Below are 23,672 nucleotides of genomic sequence, written 5' to 3'. Positions count from 1 at the left end.
ACCAACACTGAATGGCCGTGACCTTTGATCCCTCAGGTGGCACTGCATTAAAAACCAACATCATTGTGTAAAGGATCTTACCGCATGAGCTCAGGAACACTTAAGAAAACCATTGTGAGTTAACATACAGTGAGGAAAATAAGTATTTGAACACCCTGCGATTTTGCAAGTTCTCCCACTTAGAAATCATGGAGGGGTCTGAAATTTTCATCTTAGGTGCATGTCCACTGCGAGAGACATAATCTAAAAAAGAAAATCCGGAAATCACAATGTATGATTTTTTAATAATTTATTAGTATGTTACTGCTGCAAATAAGTATTTGATCCCCTACCAACCAGCAAGAATTCTGGCTCACACAGACCTGTTAATTTTTCTTTAAGAAGCCCTCTTATTCTGCACTCTTGTTGTATTCGTAGAGCTGCTCATTGAGGCATTGTTTCATTTAAATATGGCGAAATACGCGCGTACTCAGGCTTTTTCAGTGTTCGTTCATACTTGCATATGCGTGTGTTCACATTTTAATGTGTGCACACAGTCGCGTGTGCCATGCCGCTATTGAACCAGTTCAGTACTATTTTCTGCCTCTGTGGAAGTACACTTTGTTCTCTACTGCATGGTGTGGTGCGGCTCAAAAACAGAGTCATTTAACATTATTATTATTTTTTTTTGTCTTGGTGGATCACTTTCTTTGTGTACAGATGCTGCTGAGTCTGGCTGTGGTAAAGGCTGCCCTGAATGAAACGCTGTAACTTGTTAATCTTTTAAACCTCCGGTTCCTCCGATCAGGTCCGCTGATTTGATCAGACCTGATCAATCTGGTCGTTTGATGATCGCACCAACATGCAGCGAGTGCGCGTTTATTTTAAAGAGTCACAGCTCTGATTAGACACACACAGAGAGAGAGACAGAGAGAGAGAGAGAGAGAGAGAGAGAGAGAGAGAGAGAGAGAGAGAGAGAGAGAGCGCTTTTATTTTAAAGACACAAGTCTGATCAGACACAGAGAGAGAGAGAGAGAGAGATCAGACACAGAGAGAGAGAGAGAGAGAGACTGTCTCTCTCTCTCTCTCTCTCTGTGTCTGATCAGACTCCTTAAAATAAAAGCGCTCTCTCGCGTGCACTCTCCCTCTCTGTCACAAAGAGAGAGAGAGAGAGAGAGCGCTTTTATTTTAAGGAGTCTGATAGAGAGAAGACATTCTCTCTCTCTCTCTGTGTCTGATCAGACAGACTCCTTAAAATAAAAGCGCTCTCTCTCGCTCTCTCTCTCTCTCTCTAGCGCTCTCTCTCTCTCTCTGTGACACAGAGAGGGGGGGGGGGCGTGTGCGAGAGAGAACGCTTTTATTTTAAGGAGCCTGATAGAGAAGACATTCTCTCTCTCTCTCTGTGAGAGAGAGGGAGAGAGAGAGAGAGAGAGAGAGAGCATGCGCGAGAGAGCGCTTTTATGAAATGACAACAGTCAGCTTTGCGACACAGTGAACCATCCTCATATAATGAGTGCAGTATGATAAAGTGAAGCAACGATCTTGCAGTATTTAGAGTTCCAGAAGAACAATGGAGCCCGGCAGGAGGTGTGAAATGGCATACCGTACCATGTTGCAGCGCGGACGGGCTCACAATGGCGGACAGTAGCACGGCTCTGCATGTGCTCGCGTGAAGGCTCCATGCTGTGCTATACGCCAAAGAAAATTAAACATGTTTAATTTCTTCCGTCCTAAGCGCATAGCCCTCAACATACTGCTGCGTATTGGGAAAAAAACTCCACGTGAAGTGGGCGGAGAGCTGCTCATTGCAGGGTAGACGATATGATGTAATGAGCAGCTCTACGAATACGGCAATGTGACAGGGGCTTGAGGGCTACATTTCTGGCAGTAAGCAACCATATGCAACTGTAATGGGCCTTTTACATTGCCCGCTTTAGACACTTCAGGTAACGCTTCCCAACGCGTCAACACCTCAACATGTGACTCCAGACACGCCACATCAGAAGCGGCAAGGGAGGTGGAGACTGCTGTGTTGCACTCTGGCTTTTTCCACAACCAGAAAAAAAGCTGAGCGATCACCATGTTGGATTTGCATGTATAGAAAAAGCTTTAAAAACAGCAGTACAATGATTCTCTCATCACCCCGCTGGGAGAAGGTTTTTTCAGCTACTTTTTGGAGTGACGCCGAGCCGATGGAGTAGGCACTTGGACATTCTTTCAAAGTTGTTTAAATGGCCTTCTGCTTGCAATCAGAAGAAAGGGCACCAAAAATGCAACAAAATGACAGCTCATTTGTCAAAATCAGATAAATAACACCAGAGATATTGAGATTTGAAGGGGTCATTTTCGTGCCCTATTTTCTAAGCTTATTTACATTACAATAGAGGAAAAAATTGTGTCAAATAATAGGAATTTCTGGCTGAAAGGAAAGGTAGATTATATCTCATTATATCTCATTGACACTTAATAGGTGTTCTGTGTCTTATGACCTGAGGGGAGCAGCAATGCACTGACCGTGCCTAGCTTGCCAACAACCAAGAAGAAGAAGAATCAGAGGGTATCACTTCAATACGTCATAGTTCCGCTCGACCAATCAGAAAGCAGTAACCATAAACCAGTGAGCCAGCCTGCCCAAAATATGCTCAACAAAATAAATCCCCAATCAATCCTTCATAATGAAGCAAAACTGAAATAAAATCCTCACGAAAATAACATTTTAAGATATCGATAAACTTATCTGAAGCATTTATCGGCTGAAAAATGTGCAGATGTTCATGTATAGAACAATTATTTTCCGGGCATAGCGAGTAGACGACAACATATTTTCAGCGGGAGGTCGCTACCATGGCTACCGGCGGGGATCCAAAATATTAGTGCGGAGGCACAGATTCATATGATACTTCGCTAAAATGATGTTTATTACATAAACTAGACCAAGCAAAGGTATTTAATCACCAAGGAAGTCACGCAGGTGGTGAATTTAACATGGGAACTCCACGTTCGATTTGGAAATCAGGCACATTTCAGAAATCTGAATGGATTTTTACCAGACAAAGTGCGTAAGAATTCGCAGGTCTCCTACATCAAAATAGCGGCATTTCCGGTAGAATTCACAGCCTCTCCAATCCGCATTTTGCGAACGATACGAACCGCGAGCTTGAAAATTTGATGACGTCATCACGCGAGGCTAAGTTGCTGGCTGACGCGGCTGATGTCCAAGTGCCTAGATGGAGGACTGACGACTTGGTGGGATGTCGATCGACAGCAGGCTGATGGAGCAGACCATTCAATCTGAAATTTCCCACTTTTTGGATATATATAAACATCCAGTTTGACCATTGGAGCTTCGTTCTGCAGCTCTGTCGAGGTGAGAATAATTTAAAAATAAAACTGCTGAAAGTTTAATGATCAGCTAACGTTAGCTTAGTCTTTTCGCACAGTTGAGCTGAGTGAACGCTTTAATTTGTAAATGGTTCAATATATTTTTATTTTTACCAAATAAAGCTATAGCTTTTTTTTTCCTGAGACCACAAAAAGCTACTTAGATTTTTTTTTCGGGCATTTTTTTCTGGGTTTTTTTGTTTGTTTGTTTTTGTTTTTTTACTGTTTAGTGTTTCTTTATATTTTTTAAGATTTTTTGTTGTTGTTGTTGTCCCAATCAGGAACATTTGCTGTGCAGACAACCTAAATACAGATGCCCTTCAAAAACATCCAGTGATGAGCTGAACACAATGTCACAAGTCGGAAGCTGCAGAAGGGTTAAAGCTTCATCTGGTTAAATGTCCCAAGAATCTAGCAAACAACACCTGCTTCTAATTAAAAAGCAACTATTTTATTATTTTTTAAAAAGCTGTTTCATTTTATATTTGAACAATAAATAAATGGATCATTAAAAATGTCCACGAAATCAAAGTTAAGTCAAAAGACATATGCACAAGTAGAAGCCCGGTCACTATTGTGAACAATTTATAACATTCACAGTCACTAGGCAAATTCATATTTTAGAAATTACTCTGTCCTGATCACATTAAAGGCAATCACATAATCTGATGTGATTATAAGTTGAAATGACTCAATTAAAAAATTATTTCATCATGAAGTTTATCTTACAGAAATCCTACTTGACAAACACACTGCAGTTATTGTTAAATTATCTCCTGTTGTATTAATAATAAACATTTGTATTTATTTACAGTATCTGTTTTTCTGGTTGAAATAATATATGAATAATCTCATCTGTCTAAAAATAAATGTCCAAGGTTCTTATGTTAAACAAGAAATCAACTAATCTGAAATAATAGGTAAGTTATGGTTTTAATTTACAGATGAAGAAAGCTTTCTAAAGAAACTTTTTTGTTTTTTTGCTAGTGTTCTAAACTTTTTTTTTTACAGTAATCAGAAATTAATTTTTGGGGACTTCCGGTGGCACAATGACGGAGATGGCAGCATAAAGTTTCAGCTCCTGACTGATATGCCATTAACCCCCTTAAATCCAGGAATTTTACAACCAAAGTGTCTTTTGGTCAATAATGTCAGGGGGAGAAGAGAGAGGTCTTGGAATGGCATTAAGAAGAAGAAAAAAAAGGAGGTCGACGGCAAAGATACAAGCGGCAGAGACAAGGCTATGCTAGCAGAAACAGTAACTTGGCCTCCATCCGCGACACCATTAACGAAACCATGGTTAAAGCCATGTCTGAACTACAAAACAATATTTCCAAACAGTTAAGGGATAATAATCAGAAGCTGGGGGAAATTGCGGGGAAAATAGAGACCACGTTAAAAAGACTAGGTGAAGCCGAGGAGTGCATCGGAGAAGTGGAAACCTTTGGCGTGGAGGTGCAGGAGGTTTTAACCCAGATGCAAAAAACCCATCTGGAGATGAAAGCAAAGATTACGGAGCTTGAGGGACACTCACGCCGCAACAATACGAGGTCTGTTAGAAAAGTATCCGACCTTTTTATTTTTTTCAAAAACCTGATGGATTTGAATCACGTGTGTTTGCATGAGCCAACCTTGAACCTTCGTGCGCATGCCTTATTTTTTTCACGCCTGTCGGTTGCGTCATTTGCTTGTAAGCAACCTTTGTGTGAGGATGGGTGGAGTCTCTCGTTTTTTCTTTGCAAGGAAATGGTGGAACGACTGGAGCAGCATGACTGCATCAAATTTTGCCAGAAACTGGGCGATAGCCAGGTGGAAACCATTCGGATTATTCAGACGGCTTTCGGTGGCTTTTCAGTCGTGTGACTATCCAAGAAATTGTGGACGAGGTGAGCATGTCACAACATGTCCTGTGAGACTTCAACACGGTGGCGCTTTTGCTGCACCACCAGCTTCGTGCCGATGAATTTTTTCATGGCAAAATCTTCTGTCACAGTGGAATGTGCCGAAAAAGTGCTGATGTCCACCTCTTCCGCAATTTCTCGGATAGTCACATGACGGTCCCACATCATCACAGCGTTCACTTTGGAAATGATCCGGTCATTTCAGCATGTTGATGGCCGCCCGGAGCGCGGCACGCTCTCCACCGTTGCGCGGTTTAAACCGGTTGTATCGCTCCTTAATCTGTGTGATGCCCATAGGATCGTCACAGAAAGCCGTCTGAATAATTCGAATGGTTTCCACCTGGCTGTCGCCCAGTTTCTGGCAAAATTTGATGCAGTCACTCTGCTCCAGTCGTTCCGCCATTTCCTTGCAAAGAAAAATTGATGAGAGACTACACCCGTCCTCACACAAAGGCTGCTTACAAGCAAATGACGCAACCAACAGGCGTGAAAAAAATCACGCATGCGCACGAAGGTTCAAGGTTGGCTCATGGAAGCACACGTGATTCAAATCCATCAGGTTTTTGAAAAAAATAAAAAGGATGGATACTTTTCTAACAGACCTCGTATTCGGATTTACGGCATCAAGGAGGGAGCTGAGGGGACCTCAATGCTCCGCTTTGTGGAGAATTTTATAAAAACTGAACTGTGTGAGAGCACCGGCCTGAATGATCTCGGTATCGACGCGCACACAGAGCAGCCGGACCTAAACCCGCTGACACTGCCCTCCCAAGATCGACGGTCGTCAGGTTTTTGAAATACACCATAAAGGAGAAGATCATCAGCGCAGCGTGGAGGGAAAAAATAATCCTGGATGGGAAAAGGGTGTATTTCGACCACGACTATGCAACAGGTGTGATGGAAAAAAGGAGGGAATACACACCGATCAAGAAAGTTCTGAATCAGATTCCACACACCGATGACTAAAATGCGAGTCTTCCTGGAATCGGGGACAATCACTTATGACAGCAGGGACCAAGCCGTCCGGGATCTACGAGCAAGGGGCCTCCCGATACCACCGAGACCTGAGGGCGGAGAGCGAGAAGCACCACGACCGGGCCCCCGCTGGGAGATGGTGAAGAGCGGCCGGCGCGGAACCGGAGGTGAATACCAGCAAAGGGTCCGAGACAAGCTCCGTGGATTTAACTGACAGATTGGCGCAGACAATGAGGAGTGTTAAGTTATTTTTTCGTATTTGGTAACCTGAAACAGGACAGTAAGCAGATTTTTTTTTCCTTTTTTTTTTCCCCCTTTCCCATCCTTAAACTGTTTGGATTGATCACGACTAACAGAGGACATTGATTATATCTGGCCTATTTTTATTTAAGAACAAGGTAGTCAATCTACAGAGTCTGAATGATAGACACCCACATAAATGACTTGAGGGGGCCCTGCCACCTCGTGGTCAAAACATCCCCCTACACAAAAGGTCCATGGACAGCCACTTTGATGGAAGCCCAGTTTTTATTATTTACTGTATTTCTTCACTGTTGCAGCCTTTCTGTGCTCATTGTTGATAGAAACTGTTCAGTTTGGGTTTGTGAGCATAGGTTTGAGAGAATTCTGGTACACACATGCATAACAAGGAATTTAAGGTTGTCACTCTTAATAAAAAGGAGTAAAATAATATCTATGGTAAAGAGGGAGAAGGCACAAATTATATTTTGGCAAGAGACCCACCTAACAAGCCAAGAGCATGAGAAAATAAAGAAAATGGGTTTTAGACACAGCTATTACTCATCTTTTAAAACAGGGCGCAAAAGGGTGTAGCTATCCTGATTCAAAATTCTGGTCATTTTGAGCCTCTGTCAGAAACCAAAGACAAAGAGGGCAGGTTCATAATGGTGAAGGGTAAGTTAGATGATAAAGAGGTGAATTTGCTAAATGTTTATGCACCTCCAGCTAATAATAAGGTGTTCTTTAAAAAAATATTTGAACTAATTGCACTCCAGACAGGAGTTCTGATTTGTGTAGGTGGCTTCAAATGGTCTTAAATCCAAAGATGGACACAACTAACAAAAAAAAGGAAAACCACCAATAGTGAAAAATGGTTTAAAAGAAGAGTTCAGGATCTTGGTTTGATAGACGTCTGGAGAGATTTTCACAACCACGTACGACAGTATAGACCCATTTACAGCCTATGTCATCAAGAAGCTGCGCGCGCATTGTGGCAACGGAAGTACCGCCTCGGATTGTTTACGCAGCATTGTCAAACTCAGACAAGGAAGGAGAACGCAAAAATAACGGCAAACATTCACCATCAAAATGTCAGGCTGTTGTGTCTATGGTTGTACGAACCGAAACACGCAGGAGGGACTGACGTTTTTTCGCATACCGAGGGGTTCTCGGCCGTTCCAGAGCCACCGCAGGCGGCTGTGGCTTCAAGCCATCAAGCGGGAGGATTGGACACCATAAAGAATGCGCGCGTCTGCGGTGCCCATTTTATATCAGGTAAGTGTGGTTATCATAAACAATCGTTTGAAAAGCCAGAACTCACATTTGATGCAGTCAAACGTGGACTTACCTGAGTATTGTGACTAAAACGTGTGTAGAAGCGTCGCTGGACTCACAAAGTCCTGATTTTGTGCCTTCTGTCTTTGTGTACACCAAACAAAGCCAGAGACCCGAGGCAAAGATTGAAAGGTATGGATAGCCATAACCCCTCTACAGATGATACTCGAAGTAAGAATATGAAAAAAGTTATTTTTTTTCCTTTAATAAAGTATTCAAAGTGAAACTAATGTATGATCTAGACACATGGCATGCATTGTAAGATGTTTGAAGCCTTATTAAGGCAATCAAAAGTAAAACAAAAGCATCAGATATCTTGCATTGCATGTCTTGAGTTTTTATTGCATGCTATGTGTTTATACCGTACATTAGTTTTTACTTTGTCACTGTCATTATTATTTTGGGTACCATCGGAAAAGGAGGAGAGATGACAGGGCAAACAAGCCACCAGTTCAAACTGGTCCTCGTGACACTCCAGAAGAACCAGGAGAATCCAGCATGGAACACTGCAACGTTAATAAATTATTTTTCATATAACTAACTGATTGTGAGGGACCTAATGGTTGTGTAATTTCAAAAAAGTTAATGAATTAAATTTAGAATTCCTTTTCTTAAAATGGTTTGGAATTACTGTAACCTATTGTTTAGCAAAAGATGTATTCAGTCAGTTGGTTGTACACTCCTTTTGTCCAACTTCAGTTGAAGTATCCACCTCTTATAGGTTCAATGTATCCAAAACCACCATATCAAATATTTGTAGAAGCTGGATACCTGCCATGGCCATTATTCTCAAGCCGCTCATTAAGTGGCCAAGCAAGGGAGCCGTACTTAAAAATATGCATAAAATCTTCAAGCGTAACTTTAAAAGATGTCGGTGCATCATAGATTGTACTGAAATTTTTATAGCCAGACCCAGTAATTTGACAGCAAGGGCACAGACGTGGTCAAATTATAAACACCACAACAAAATCAAATATTTAATTGTCATCACTCCAGCAGGGGCAATTTCTTTTCTGTCTCCTGGTTGGGGTGGGCGGGTATCGGACAAACAAATAACTATGGAATCTGGTTTCTTAAAATTATTGGAGCCCAAGGAAGATGTCTTAGCAGACAGGGGCTTTCTCATAAGAGATGAACTTGCAGCTCATGGAGCAAGTCTTCATATTCCTCACTTCACAAAAGGAAAGAAGCAGCTCTCTGCAAATGAAGTGGACACATCTCGACAACTTTCTCATGTTCGGATCCATGTGGAGAGAGTCATTGGTCGGTGGAAAAACTTTAAAATGTTACAAACTGTAATACCATTGTCACATGTTCATATGTTAGATATTGTTGTATGTGGTGCCCTGATAAACCTTCGTAAAACTGTTCCAAAATAAGTTAGAACTGAATAAGAAAGAATACAGAACTGTGTACAAAGTTAGTTGGAGCCCTGTTACAGTTGTACCTTTCTTCCATGGTTTCATGTCTGCATGATGCAAGTGTTTATTGTTAAAGGGATTTCCTGTATGTTTATTATCTGAACCTGTGATCTGGCATCAGCCATAAGATTCATTATCTTTTTGCTAAAATTGTGTCATATGTATTGTATACATTAATGTAAATTAGTTTACTCCTTCAATATTCTGTCTTTTTTTTTCTTTCTCAAAAATGATGTTCTAATTGATAAACATGACTTGGACATGTAGTACATCAATGATTTTATAGTAGTCAATAACATTAAACATAAAATGTAATGAAATTATGTATTTATTTTTTCCCACAGTATAATAGAGGTAGGTTTATAGCACAATATGAATAAAATACATATTGCTAATAGAACATACAAAATTGATAACAGTATGAGGAACAGAAAATATATTTACCAAATTTCAATGTATGAAAGGATTTCATTTTAAACTACTAATGAATTTGAGATAACATTTAAGTGGAAAACAGTAGCAGACCATCTAAAACCAGGTAAATCCACAACAGAACTTATGCTATTTGCAGTAGATGAAAGTAACTAATTACCATTACATCACAATAGTGAAAAGATTTTTTTGTGTAATTGTACTTTTGGGAAAAAATTTCAGTCTGTACTTGTAATTGAGTAAAATTTTAGCCTTGTAACTGTACTCTTACTGCAGTTTTACTTGTTCTCTTTCCAATAACAAAAAATAAATAAATTTATAATTTTACCATTGTGATCCATGGTTCTTATTTAGAGCAAAGAAGGCATTTTCTACATCAGCAAAAGAACCAGCAGTAAATTTGTGTTTTACTTAAAGAATATTTTGTGTAACAAACTAATCTAAAGTGCTGCTAAAATTAGGCTGAAAAGTTACTAGTACTCAAGTGTAAATTACTTGACAAAATGTGCCAAAGTACATTTTCAACTGCTGTGCTAATAAGTAAAACATTTGCCATGCAACTGTACTTTTTCTGAGCATACATTTTCTATTCTCTCTCCACTGGGAATTTGTCATTCATGTCTCTAGCATCCCCCACAGGACCATGTTACTTTCTTTTGATATTTGCACAGCTATAACGGACGTTGTTGTTGCATTTGGCACAGCTGATCATGTTGCCAAAATCTGGCCTTTCACAAACCTTGCAGGCTCTCAGAGATGCCAAGTCAGGGTCATATTGTCTTGTCAAAAGTTCAGGCAACACGTTTGAGATAAAAAAAAAAAGTTTTCTGCCTTTAGCAACGTTTCCTGCAGCAACTCTTGGTTTCTGAGGATGCATTGCACAATCATTTCCTCCTGTGACAATAACACAAAGTCACAATACTCAACATCACACACAAACGTGGAGCTGTGTCTGATAGTAGTATGGGTGTGATTGTTTTAAAACGTCAGATTTGTCCAAACAAAACATTTTGTCTTCTGCACATCCATGGAAATTGTGACAGTATTTGTATGGACACTTTATTTCCACCACACCTTTGCCACAGCAGGTGCAGCTTGCTATGCCATCAGGTGATGAGCCTAGGTGCGGCTCAGAAGGCAGCACTACTAAGCCACTGGACCTTACACAGAAATCTGTGTGACTCTTGGCCATAAAATCTGTGTAACACTGCCATATTTTGTCCCCACATCACAGCTGGAACATTTAAAGTTTTTTTGTTGTAATGCATTATATCCATCAGATACGTTTTGCTAAGCTTGTCAGATGTGTCTGGATGATGAAATTTGGTGCTTGTGATCCGACCTGCACCTATGGATGTGCCACTCCCTGGACTTTGACTTTTGCCGGATAACAGATTCCAGTCTTTTACACTGATGAGACTTTAGTTTACTTTTTAGTCTGTGAAATGTTTCCTTGCTTTTGTCCTGTAATTCCTGAGGTGAGAGGTCCCTCTATGATGCATTAAATAAAGCAGTCAAGGGCTCAGGTAAGCCTGGATGCTCCTCTTCATCATTGCCGGATGACGCAGTGTCTGTGTCACTGTTCTCCAGACTTGTCAACACTGCAGCATCTGGAGCCACAACCTGCAGTTCCTGTATCTCCTCATTTGTCAGCACTGATAGAAGAGCAACAAATAGATTGTTATTATGCTGCATAATATCCACATTTAAAAGTGTGAGAAGAAAATGTAAAAGTAGGTTTCCAGACAGCCCCTACATAGGATATGTTCTGTCCCTAAATTTTGTGACTGCGCATGAAAAACGATGAAACATGGAGGGGGTGTCTCAAAAAATCTGCAATCTGCCCTTAGAGATAGTTGGTCAATGTATGTGGGGATCATAAAAACATAAATGAACTTTGCTCCTGGTAAAAGCTAGTCTGGAGCCCCAGAATGTTACATACACTGTACCATACGTATGTGACACGTATCTAGCCTCTGTAATACATGCCTCTGGGTGTGATGATCTTCTTCTGAGCAAATTTTGAAGCTGCAGGAAACTTCCTGGCTAACGTCTTTGGTTTGTGGAAGCTTATCTCCCTCAGTGGAGCTGATGTGACTTCTTTCCTACTCTGTTTCCACAAGCACACACCAGAAGTAACTGCTGCTTTCTCTGTCTTTCCCGAAGCTCTATTTTGAATAGTATTGCAGCTGCATGGCTGCAGCATGATGCAAGACTGTAATGTAAAAAGACATAAACAACATAGTATTCTCTATTATATATAATTTAATAATAAAACCAGGGCTTGAAATTAACACCGGTTCTCAGCTATTTATTTATATTTTAATTAATAATTAATAGAAGTTCTTGAATGTATCCTAACCACATTCAATCAGGTTCACATTGCAATTTATACACACTTGTTTTTCGTATGCCTTCTGAAATGTTGGCTGGTATAAAGTGTATGAAAATAGTTTCAAACCCTGATTATCACCAAGTTATCTGAACAATGATACATGATCATTTTTGTTACAGCAAAGAAAGTGAAATCAGCACAAAAATAATACTTACCCAGCCATACAGGTGCAGTTTGCTGTGTGTATGTAGTTCTCCACTTTGTTGATTATTACCCATGTCTCATACATCTTAGTCTTCTGCCCTTGCCTTTGACTGGGTACGATTTCAGACTTTAAGACACAGAACTCTTCATCAATGTGGTATCTCACCTCCTGTACATGTCCACAAATTACGTAGTCATACACATCAAGGGATTTGTATGCTCGCATCTTATCTCTTGTGTACACGCTAGGTTTCTCAATCAAATACAGGTAAATATCAGGCCACTGAATATCAAGCCACTTACTAATGTCATGGTCCCATTCAGTAACTGTGTAGGGATCTGGGAGCCGCTTGCCATTCGTTAAAGTGAGCTTTTTAAAGTAAGCTTCGCGATCTTTCGCTGATAATGCACCGGTGTACCTTGACAAGCCTCCGCTCGCCACCATGCTTCCGTTGCCAGGATGCGCACGCAACCGTCAATGTTTGTACACAGTAAATGGGTCTATACATTTTACTCAAATCGACATAATGCCTACTCAAGGATTGATTATTTATTTATGCATAACACTGAAAGACAGGTTAAAAGAATGTGAAATAAGTCAAAGGGACATATCAGATCACTCTGCTATCCACTTAAAATTGCACTTAGATAGTGTATATAAAACAACAACATGGAGATTAAATATTAGTACGCTAAAAAAAAATTAACAACGAACTTAAAACGTACTTAGAGGATAATGACAATGGAAATGTGAACCCGGTCATACTGTGGGAAGGCAGTTTTGAGGGGGAAAATTATACCAGAAACTGCTTTTGTCAAAAAGATCAAAACTCAGACTCCTGGAACTGCAAAAAATACTTCTAGAGCTAGAACAACAGCACAGCAAAAAGAAGGATCCACAATTACTTCAGCAAATGAGACCAATTAAACAAGAAATTGATAAGATATACTGTGATGAAGTAGAGAAAAAGTTAAGATTTACAAAATAGACATATTATGCATCAGGCTCTAAAGCCTCAAAGATACTAGCGTGGAGGCTGAGAAAACAGCAAACACAAAATACAATCTATAAAATCAAAGATCCCATTCCTAAAAAGTTAAAATACAAATTAGAGGAAATACAAACAGCATTTGAGAAATATTACCAGGCTTTATACACCCAACCTACAACATTTAACGCCTGCAAGGTTGAAGAATTCCTGAACCAGCTGGACCTGCCCTCTCTTGGCAAAATGCAAAATGATAATTAAAGAAATATCTCCTGAAGAAATTGATAGGGTAATTTCTTCCTTGAAGTCCGGTAAGTCTCCAGGGACTGACAGATTCCCAGGCGAATGATATAGATGACTTAGAGAGCAATTAATACCATTATTACAAAAGAGCTTCAATTACACCCTAAAGGAGGGAGTTCTCCCCCCATCTTGGAAGGAGGCCACAATTTCAGTCATTCCAAAAGAGGGTAAGGACTTAACAGAATGTGGAGCATACAGACCCATTAGTGTCCTGAACCAGGACTATAAAATTTTTGCATCTGTTCTTGCTAAAAGATGCCCTCCCTGATCGATGAGGACCAATCTGGTTTCATCCAATGCAGATAGACTCAGGACAACATAAGGAGGACCCTGCATATCATTGAGTATATAAACAAAGAAAAATGTGGAGCAATTTTACTGAGCATGGACACTGGAAAAAAACGTCTGATTCCATGGGATGGCAGTTCCTCTACAAAGTTATGGAAAAATTTGGTTTCCACAAGAACTTTATAAATATCATCATAACATTATATACATCTCCTATGGCCAGAATCAAAGTAAATGGGGGCCTCTCCAGAACAATATACCTGCAACGTGGCTGCCACCAGGGTTGTCCGGTCAGCCCGCTGCTCTTCAACGGGTTTATTGAGCCACTCGCTCAAACCATTAGACAAGACATAGGCTTAGAAGGTATCATAATAAGAGGGACAGAGTACAAATTATGTCTTTATGCGGATGATGTTCTAGTCAGCCTCAAGAACCCAGAGTCTGGGATTCCTAGATTAATGGATCTGCTGCAGACTTTTGGCGCTTTATCAGGCTACACTCTCAATATTGATATGACACAGGCTTTGGTGTTTAACTTTATTTCATCTCTAGATCTTAAAAATAAGTACAAGTTTAACTGGGACTCTGCCTCGCTTAAATATTTAGGTGTGACATTAACTAAAGATATATCTCAGTTGTATCCAGAAAATTACACCCATATTAATACACACATAAAAGATGATCTTGACAGATGGACCCCTCTGCCCCTGGATCTGGGTAACAGAAAAATGGCAATAAAAACAAATATTTTGCCCAGGTTGCTTTACCTGTTTCAGTCCCTACCCATTCATATTTCAGATAAACAATTTAGGGAGTGGGACAAGGTGATTTCTCGGTTCATTTAGAATGGCAAAGTCCCTAGAGTGAGATACAGAACTCTGCAGCTGCCGAAACATAGCAGAGGGAGGGGCTTACCGAACCTCAAAGATTATTATTTAGCAGCTCAGATAAGACCTCTGATGCTCTGTTGTAATCAAGAATATGTTTCAAAATGGAAAGCCATGGAGCTATAAAATCAGTTATATCATGGTCAGTGAGAATTCCATGTCTAACTGGTGTGCATTATTTTTCATGTATACGTACACATAGTTCGGCGAGTTAAGTCACTGTAATATCACTCCGCTCTGGTCATCACCACAGCAACGCGCAAATCAGCTGGCACAGATCAGCTCTGTTTTGACAGGTGAATGACAGAAATGCAATAAAACATGGATTTCCAAGTGAATTTTAATATTTTTGGCCAAAATAAAAAGTTTGAGGAATGGGATGAGGAGGAGAGCAAACGAGAAGAACAGCAAAAGCAACGCCATAAAGATTTAACATCAGACAAACTGAACAAGATTGACAGAACAAGAACAAGAAGAACAGAACGGTGGCCAAGGATGAAAATATCTTGAGACTGGCATAAAATAGTCCCAAATACTTAAGCATTTTTATCAAGTTCTGTTAACTTAAATAAATAGTTGTGTGTTAGCTCACTGTGTGGGACCATGGTATAAACAACTCGAAGCGGTGCATTATACGGTTTGAATGCACTTCGCGGAGTAACACCACCCCGCTTCACGTTGTGGTGTCGTGCATTCAAACCGTATAATGCAAGGCTTCTTGTTGTTTAGTCCTTACTTAATCAGTGAAATCTACTGGTGGAGTGTGCGCCCTTTCTGGAATGAGTTGAAGAGCCCTGACCTAGACCTTGCTTGTTCGTGTGTACAGCCTTCAGATGATTTGTGTTGTGGTTTGGTGCTGTATGAATAAATTTATCTGAACTAAATTTACATAGTGTTTTACACTGCTTAAAAGACAATGGCTGAAAGACTGTGTGCAACCAGTTTCAACACTAAGAAAAAGGTTCAAGTCTGTTTTCCAGAAAAATGCCTGCTGTGATGTAAGCCAAATGTTTTTCCATTTTAATAGCAATACAGCTGTGTCAAATTACTGTGGCAGCACAAATGTCAGTATGTGTCTACAAGTTAGGACTGTGTTATTCATACAAATAGTTTTTCACTGTGGTACAGAATAATGTATACTATCATCTGCTCACTGGATAAAGAGTCATGTTGCTGTCTACGAAGGCTCATGTGTTCTTTCCACCGCTGCAAGGCATTCCTTTGGATGTCTCTATGACTTAAAGGACTAACAGGGTCACTTTTCACCACCATATGAGGTGCTTTCCTTGTGGCCTCATATGAATGAAATCTTTCGGAGTTTGGTGGGTGCATCTTCGACTGGAATTTAAAGGCAGAACAGGTGCAAAACAAAATCACCATTGTGGTTCATTGTATACATTTTCTGTGTTCTTCACAACTCAACAAAAATCCACTGAAATTTCCAAGAACTGATCTTACCTCTGTCACTCCTGTGGCTTCACCATAATCTTCTAAGTCATCCAGGCTGCCCAGGATGCTGTGTGGCCAAATCATCCCTTGTTTATCAAAATTTAAAATGTAGGTCCTGAAAGCAAAAATGGAACAAAATTAAGAACAGGTTTCTACTCTGAAGAATGATTAATAAATTAAGTTTAGTGTTTCGACAATTGTGTCATTCCATTTCAATCATACATTCTGAAAAAATTTCCAAGGTTAGCCTCTGAGTTTGTGCTCCAAGTCCTCAGCTGCGGTCATGCTGCATTCAGACCCCCCATTCCAGGCAGACAATAGCTATGGGTAAGTTGGCTCCATCTGGCCATCTACCAGCTGTTAATGGGGATGTTTTGCTGAGCTGTGGAGCAAAGACTGAATCCAAAATTACTGGGTAAGCCTGACCCACACCAGCCCCAGGTGACTCAACACTCGTGAAGAGTCAAATGCCAGGAATTGATTGAAGCATGAGTGGAAAAATGTGCTGGGACATTCTTGAAAAAAAAAAAAAAATCTATCAGGAAGATGAATATGAAACGAGGGTGGACATTACAGTAAGACAGTGATCCCAAACACACAGCCAAGGAAACTCTCAACTGGTTTCAGAGAATGAAAATAAAGCTGCCAGAATGGCCCAGACTTGAATCCAATAGAAAATCTATGGAAAGAAGTAATACATACACACAGTCTTGCTCAAAAGCTTACATACCTTGGCAGAATTTTTGTTTTTTGGGCCATTTTTCAGAGAATATGAATGACAACACAAAAACGTGTTTTCAGTCATGGTTAGTGGTTGGGTGAAGCCATTTATTGTTAAACAACTGTATTTACTCTTTTTAAATCGTAATGGCAATAGAAACTACCCAGATGACCCTGATCAGAAGTTTAGATACCGCTGTTCTTAATACAGTGTATTGCCCCCTTAACATCAATGACAGCTTGGAGTCTTTTGTGGTCGTTGTGAACGAGGCTCTCTGGTGGTGAAGCTGCCACTGAATATGTCCTGAACTTTACATCAGTTACGATGAAATACAAACAGTATGGCATTCTATGGCAAATATGCATAGGGTGGCCAAGTTCAGTCCTCGAGATCTACCTTCCTGACACTCTTAGTTGTCTCCCTGTTCCAACACACCTGAATCCAATGAAAGACTCGTTAGCAGGGTTTTAACGAGTCTTTCAGTCCCTTCATTCTTCCTGCCATGGATGGAGCTAGAAGGGAGGCCATGGTGGCACTGGACCCCCTGAAATCTTATTGGACACCCCAGGTGCCACCCCAGATGATTGATATGTCACGCCACACCACGTCTGGTTGAAAAGAGCCAATTGCATTTTGAAATTGGTGACACATATAGACTGTGAGGTCCCTCCTGTACAGTAGTTGGTGCTGTGTACCACAAAAACTTTTAATCTACATTAGTAGAAGAAGAAAATCTGAACACCTTGTCCAAACCCTGGACTCCTAATGACACCAAAGTTATATCGGTGAGTAAATGTCCATATTTTATGCCACAAATGAGGTCCAAGTTGTTAAAGGCGGCATTTCTCGTTTAATTTGGGTTGCCTTATACAACCCCTGGCAATAATTATGCAATCACCGGCCTCGGAGGATGTTCATTCAGTTGTTTAATTTTGTAGAAAAAAAGCAGATCACAGACATGACACAAAACTAAAGTCATTTCAAATGGCAACTTTCTGGCTTTAAGAAACACTATAAGAAATCAGGAAAAAAAAATGTGGCAGTCAGTAACAGTTACTTTTTTAGACCAAGCAGAGGGAAAAAAATATGGACTCACTCAATTCTGAGGAAAAATTATGGAATCATGAAAAACAAAAGAACACTCCAACAGATCACTAGTATTTTGTTGCACCACCTCTGGCTTTTATAACAGCTTGCAGTCTCTGAGGCATGGACTTAATGAGTGACAAACAGTACTCTTCATCAATCTGGCTCCAACTTTCTCTAATTGCTGTTGCCAGATCAGCTTTGCAGGTTGGAGCCTTGTCATGGACCATTTTCTTCAACTTCCACAAAAGATTTTCAATTGGATTAAGATCCGGACTATTGGCAGGGCATGACATTGACCCTATGTGTCTTTTTGCAAGGAATGTTTTCACAGTTTTTGCTCTATGGCAGGATGCATTATCATCTTGAAAAATGATTTCATCATCCCCAAACATCCTTTCATTTGATGGGATAAGAAAAGTGTCCAAAATATCAACGTAAACTTGTGCATTTATTGATGATGTAATGACAGCCATCTCCCCAGTGCCTTTACCTGACATGCAGCCCCATATCATCAATGACTGTGGAAATTTATATGTTCTCTTCAGGCAGTCATCTTTATAAATCTCATTGGAACGGCACCAAACAAAGGTCCCAGCATCATCACCTTGCCCAATGCAGATTCGAGATTCATCACTGAATATGACTTTCATCCAGTCATCCACAGTCTCTGCTTTTCCTTAGCTCATTGTAACCTTGTTTTTTTCTGTTTAGGTGTTAATGATGGCTTTCGTTTAGCTTTTCTGTATGTAAATCCCACTTCCTTTAGGCGGTTTCTTACAGTTCGGTCACAGACATTGACTCCAGTTTCCTCCCATTCGTTCCTCATTTGTTTTGTTGTGCATTTTCGATTTTTGAGACATATTGCTTTAAGTTTTCTGTCTTGACGCTTTGATGTCTTCCTTGGTCTACCAGTATGTTTGCCTTTAACAACCTTCCCATGTTGTTTGTATTTGGTCCAGAGTTTAGACACAGCTGACTATGAACAACCAACATCTTTTGCAACATTGCGTGATGATTTACCCTCTTTTAAGAGTTTGATAATCCTCTCCTTTGTTTCAATTGACATCTCTCGTGTTGGAGCCATGATTCATGTCAGTCCACTTGGTGCAACAGCTCTCCAAGGTGTAATCACTCCTTTTTAGATGCAGACTAATGAGCAGATCTGATTTGATGCAGGTGTTAGTTTTGGAGATGAAAATTTACAGGGTGATTCCATAATTTATTCCTCAGAATTGAGTCCATATTTTTTTCCCTCTGCTTGGTCTAAAAAAGTAACCGTTACTGACTGCCACAATTTTTTTTCCTTGATTTCTTATAGTGTTTCTTAAAGCCAGAAAGTTGCCATTTGAAATGACTTTAGTTTTGTGTCATGTCTGTGATCTGCTTTTTTTCTACAAAATTAAACAACTGAATGAACATCCTCCGAGGCCGGTGATTCCATAATTATTGCCAGGGGTTGTAAATACATGTTTCTGCTGTGATTTTAGATGAAACTAAACTAGTAGCTAGCCGATTTTACAAATACAAAAAAAAAAAAAAAATCTAAAATTATCTTCCTTAAACTCAAGCTGTTCAGTGACTTGGAAATGTTCATGTATCCATCCCTGACTTGTCTGAAGAAAACTGGCAATAAAACTGATTACTGCATTTACAAGTAAAGCGTAACATTACTTATGCCATCTATCATCTTGGCTTTTTTATGTTTTTATTTAATTAATATGAAGTTGTATAGCTTTGCTTTCAGTTTAAATTTAAGGAAGATAATTTTTAGAAATTTTTATTTTTTGTATTTCTTGTACTTGAAATGGCATAAACAAATTCAAATGTGTGAAATATTCAGTGTTCCAATACTTTTAGAGGGCACTGTATCCTGACCTTATGATGAGTGCCAAATGACTGGTATTGTTAGTGTTTAAGAATGCTTAATTTTCACTGTTGCTGCACTGTGTGAAATAGTCATATCCTATATCATTTTGATAGATATAGTCACAGAAATGTCACTCAATTCGTGACGGGAGCATGACAGAAAGGCATGATACTGGGCTGCTCCAACCATACTGTTAGTCAGGATGAATGAGTCATGCGTTGAACCAGGACACCCAGCCACGATTTAGTTAGATGCACACACACAATGTGCATGTGGGGGCTTCTTGGTGTTGTGGACTTTTTATTTGGAAATCTTTACAACTGCGTGAGTAGTATGTTCATTTTTTTCATCTTTTGCTTTGTGTTCCTTTCAATGGAGCAATCAGCACAGCAGCTGTTTAAAACGTGTGTCAGCTGTTTATTGCTGCTTTGTACATTGACGTGAAATGTCACAGATCATGTGATCACATCTAACAGATAGATGTGATCATATCTGTGAAGTTTTTTTTTTTAAACTGAGCAAATCATTCGTTTTAGACATGGAATACTCCAAAGAATATTTCACTTCTGTGGGCTGATCCTCATGGAGTGTAAAGTGAAATCAAGTTGAAACTACAAGTACTCCTATATTTTATGACCAAAATGCCATCATGGCATTTTACAAACAGTTACAAACGGCCCTGGTCTCCCCTAACTGTTATAACTGGTCCACTGTACCAATAAAGATCACAGCCTTGACACCCTAAAACAAACAAACAATCAAACATCACTCATTCAATTTATCTTAGATTTTCAACCTCGTTTTCACACCGGGAGCAACATTAGGTAGTAAATCCTAGTAGCTCAACGGAGCTGAAGTGCATTCCAAAGGCGAATCTGCAGCTGAAAACCACAGAGGACATAACGGCCAGGAGGAGCAGCAATCATAAAGTCCCAAAGTTTTTCACCTTACCAGCAAAACACATGGAGACAAAAAATAAATATAACCCAAACGTCGATGGGGTTTTTGTTTCTGCCAAAAACAGCAGCACTTTGATAAATCCAGGGGCGACTCCAAGCCATTAAATTTGGCAATGCTAATTGGCCAGATATTTATTATTTTTCCTTAGCAACCACACACAATTGGTCCAGGGGTGAAAAATTCTATCACCCACCAAGATATTAAATTTGGCAATGCTGATTTGCCAAATATTTATTATTTTTCCTCAGCAACATATACAATTGGACATTTCTCTGCACTTCACGGGGCTCTTGGAGTGATCGCCCAAGAAGAGAATGAACGTTCTGTGCTTCTGTCAGTGGAAATGCACTGTTGAATGAGAGTTAGTTGGTGGAAATGCTGTTTTAATCATTCAGATTACATGGAGGCACATACTAATAAGCAAAACTGACACTGATAATAATTTAAAAAAATATATATTTGATCATTTTTCCCCTCCACATCTGGGAGGGCGGCACCACAGCATCCCCTAAGGGCCAGCTGCCACTGGTTCATGCAAATAAAGGTGGGAGTTAATGCCACAAGCCCCTGAAGTGAGGATGTGCCAGTGACTTGTAACTGATATCTGAGAATAAAGTAACAAGTAAAGATATCAAGCAGTGTCTTTAATGGGGCAGCGCAGTCTTGTTTGAACCCCTGTGTGATATCGCGGGATTTGACCACTTCCGGAGACAGCCTGCCAGTGGTCGACACAAACACGGCATCACTTCACACGGAAAGATAGTGCACTGTTTTGTTTTTAGCTGCAATCACCAAAGCAGTCGCGAAAATGCTGTGTTTTTGGTTCTCAATGATGAAGGGAAATCAAGACAAATGGGAGAGGTTGTCAGTAAGTTTCAGCAAGATTTAATGTCAGGGCTCGAAATAGTATGTGCATGTGCTAGTTTGTGCACGTATTATTCAAGCGGTGCACGTAATTTTCTACTGCACTTGCACTGGTGCAAGTAACTTCATCCAAGTTTTATCAACTATAAGCACCAGTAAAATGAACCAATAAAGGACTAAATAAGGAAAAAAACAATTCCCAGTAAGTTGTCTTCGTCTTCCCTGTGTTTTATGACTCACACACACACACGGAGCGAGTTGCTGTGCTCTATTTGTTGTGTTTGCGCACGCACATGTAAACAAAGAAAAGAAAAAAAAACTGGCTGGCTATGGTTCCTCTCTCTCTCTCTCTCTCCCCCCCTCAAACTCTGTCATCATTGTGTTATAAACCAGTCACCATTTGTTTTATTATACATCTGTGTAGTTAATAAAATTATCTTCACGGACGATTAGAAGTGGCTGCCGCTGCGGTTCCTTACGGAACCCAGGAGACGTCACTTAAAGTGGTATTTATATTTATATGAGAAGTAATAACCCTGCAGACTGCCAGTTCCAGCCATCTCCTCCACGAAAGAGGTGATTTAGGGAGCTGCTAATCACCGGAACTACAGGCGAAGTCCGTGTGGTTCCTCCTGTGGAACAGATGCATTTTCTTGCATATTCTTTTCAAAGTTCTGATACTAATGATAATGTGCTGCAGATGTGACAAAAGATAAAGTGTTTTGGGAAGTGGTGGCGTAATGGTTTGCACGATGGCCTGAGATACCAGCAATCCAGGTTTGAATCTTGATTGCAGCCATGCTCCCAAGTGGAACTTTTCAACAGGAGTGCTGGGGTGGAGTGAGAGACATGTGTCGTGGGCCCTTTTGGATACAAGATAAAATTATCTTCACGGACGACTAGTTCGCGCACGTACGTGGAAAAAAAAAAGTGGCTGCCACTGCGGTTCTTTACGGAACCTAGGAGATGTTACTTAAAGTGATTTTTTTTTTTCTGGCCATGATCATTTGTGCGCATGTTTTCTTTTAATTGAGCACACGAATTAATAAAACATGCTCTCAAATTAATAAAACGTGCGCACGTTTTCCTGGCCGTGATCATTCGTGCACACGTTTTCGTTCAAAATGAACTTCAGAATATGACCTAAATTGTCATCCTCACAACGCTTTGACCTCAGCATCCTTTTTATTGCGCTTAAACTCCAGTTGATGCCATGCTGGGCAGCTGGAGTTTGCTGTATGTCCTTGTGTGCCCAAACCATGATGGTACACCCTGACCAGATCCATTTCTAATGGGGAAATGTATTACACTGTCTCCTGGTTTGTTGATTAATAGTCAACATTTATGTGTCAAGACAATATTGAGTGCACGTTTTACAAATTGTGGCCACATTTAAGTAGACTGTGCCCTTACGCACAATATCATAAAACGAGCGTACAATATAATAAAACGAGCGCACAATATAATGTGCGCATGATATAATAAAATGTGCGCACATTCTCTCCACATGCAAAACATTTTGCGATGACACTTCCAGGGCTCCGTAGTTCCTCGCTGTCTCTCCCCTGAAACTATGTCATAATTGTGTTATAAACCAGTCACCATTTGTTTTATTATACATCTGTGTAGTTAACACTGGAACTCCCAAGGACCTGCCAAATGGCAGTTATACCTTTAAATCCCAAGGACCTGCCAAATGGCAGTTATACCTTTAAATCCCAAGGCGCTGCCAAATGGCACTCCCTGGATTTACATCTCAACGACCCCCTTTCATGAGCTAATACACAGTAGCACCTTATTCAGCTTGCGCATTTGTCCTCTTTGTGTCAGCAAAATAAAAAATAGTTTCAGTTGCATTTGTAAGAAGTAACTCTAAAGACAGAACCCAAGTACATAAGAAAAAACAGATGTTTAGTTATAAAGAATAAAATAAACTTTTCAACTTTATCAGATTCTTTGACCATAAAGACATACCCATAGCTTTAGGAATGATATTTGTACCACTATTACTTCAATAGTTATTATGCTAATGTTTTGTTATTTCTATATGCT

General features: G+C 40.0%; 1 protein-coding gene and 1 long non-coding RNA gene across 2 annotated transcripts in view; both read right to left on the bottom strand.

Moving 5' to 3' along the window:
• The window catches only part of mycbpap (mycbp associated protein), a 234,329-nt gene that overhangs the window by 193,508 nt on the left and 17,149 nt on the right, over nucleotides 1–23,672 (bottom strand). Inside the window, exons 2-3 of the mRNA XM_034189060.1 lie at nucleotides 16,129–16,234; nucleotides 15,825–16,008 (exon numbers count right to left, since the gene is read on the bottom strand). Coding sequence (XP_034044951.1) covers nucleotides 15,825–16,008; nucleotides 16,129–16,203 — 259 coding nt within the window. The 5' untranslated portion in view covers nucleotides 16,204–16,234. The remainder of the gene's footprint in view (nucleotides 1–15,824; nucleotides 16,009–16,128; nucleotides 16,235–23,672) is intronic.
• LOC117526940 lies at nucleotides 11,118–12,300 on the bottom strand. Its single transcript, XR_004565391.1, has 2 exons — nucleotides 12,215–12,300; nucleotides 11,118–11,319 (listed from the first exon to the last, which is right to left on the bottom strand). It is a non-coding gene; the product is annotated as an uncharacterized LOC117526940 (long non-coding RNA).

This window comes from Thalassophryne amazonica, chromosome 15 (assembly GCF_902500255.1).
Source record: "Thalassophryne amazonica chromosome 15, fThaAma1.1, whole genome shotgun sequence".
NCBI classification, from domain to species: domain Eukaryota; kingdom Metazoa; phylum Chordata; class Actinopteri; order Batrachoidiformes; family Batrachoididae; genus Thalassophryne; species Thalassophryne amazonica.
This window is presented reverse-complemented; position numbering and strand designations above follow the sequence as displayed.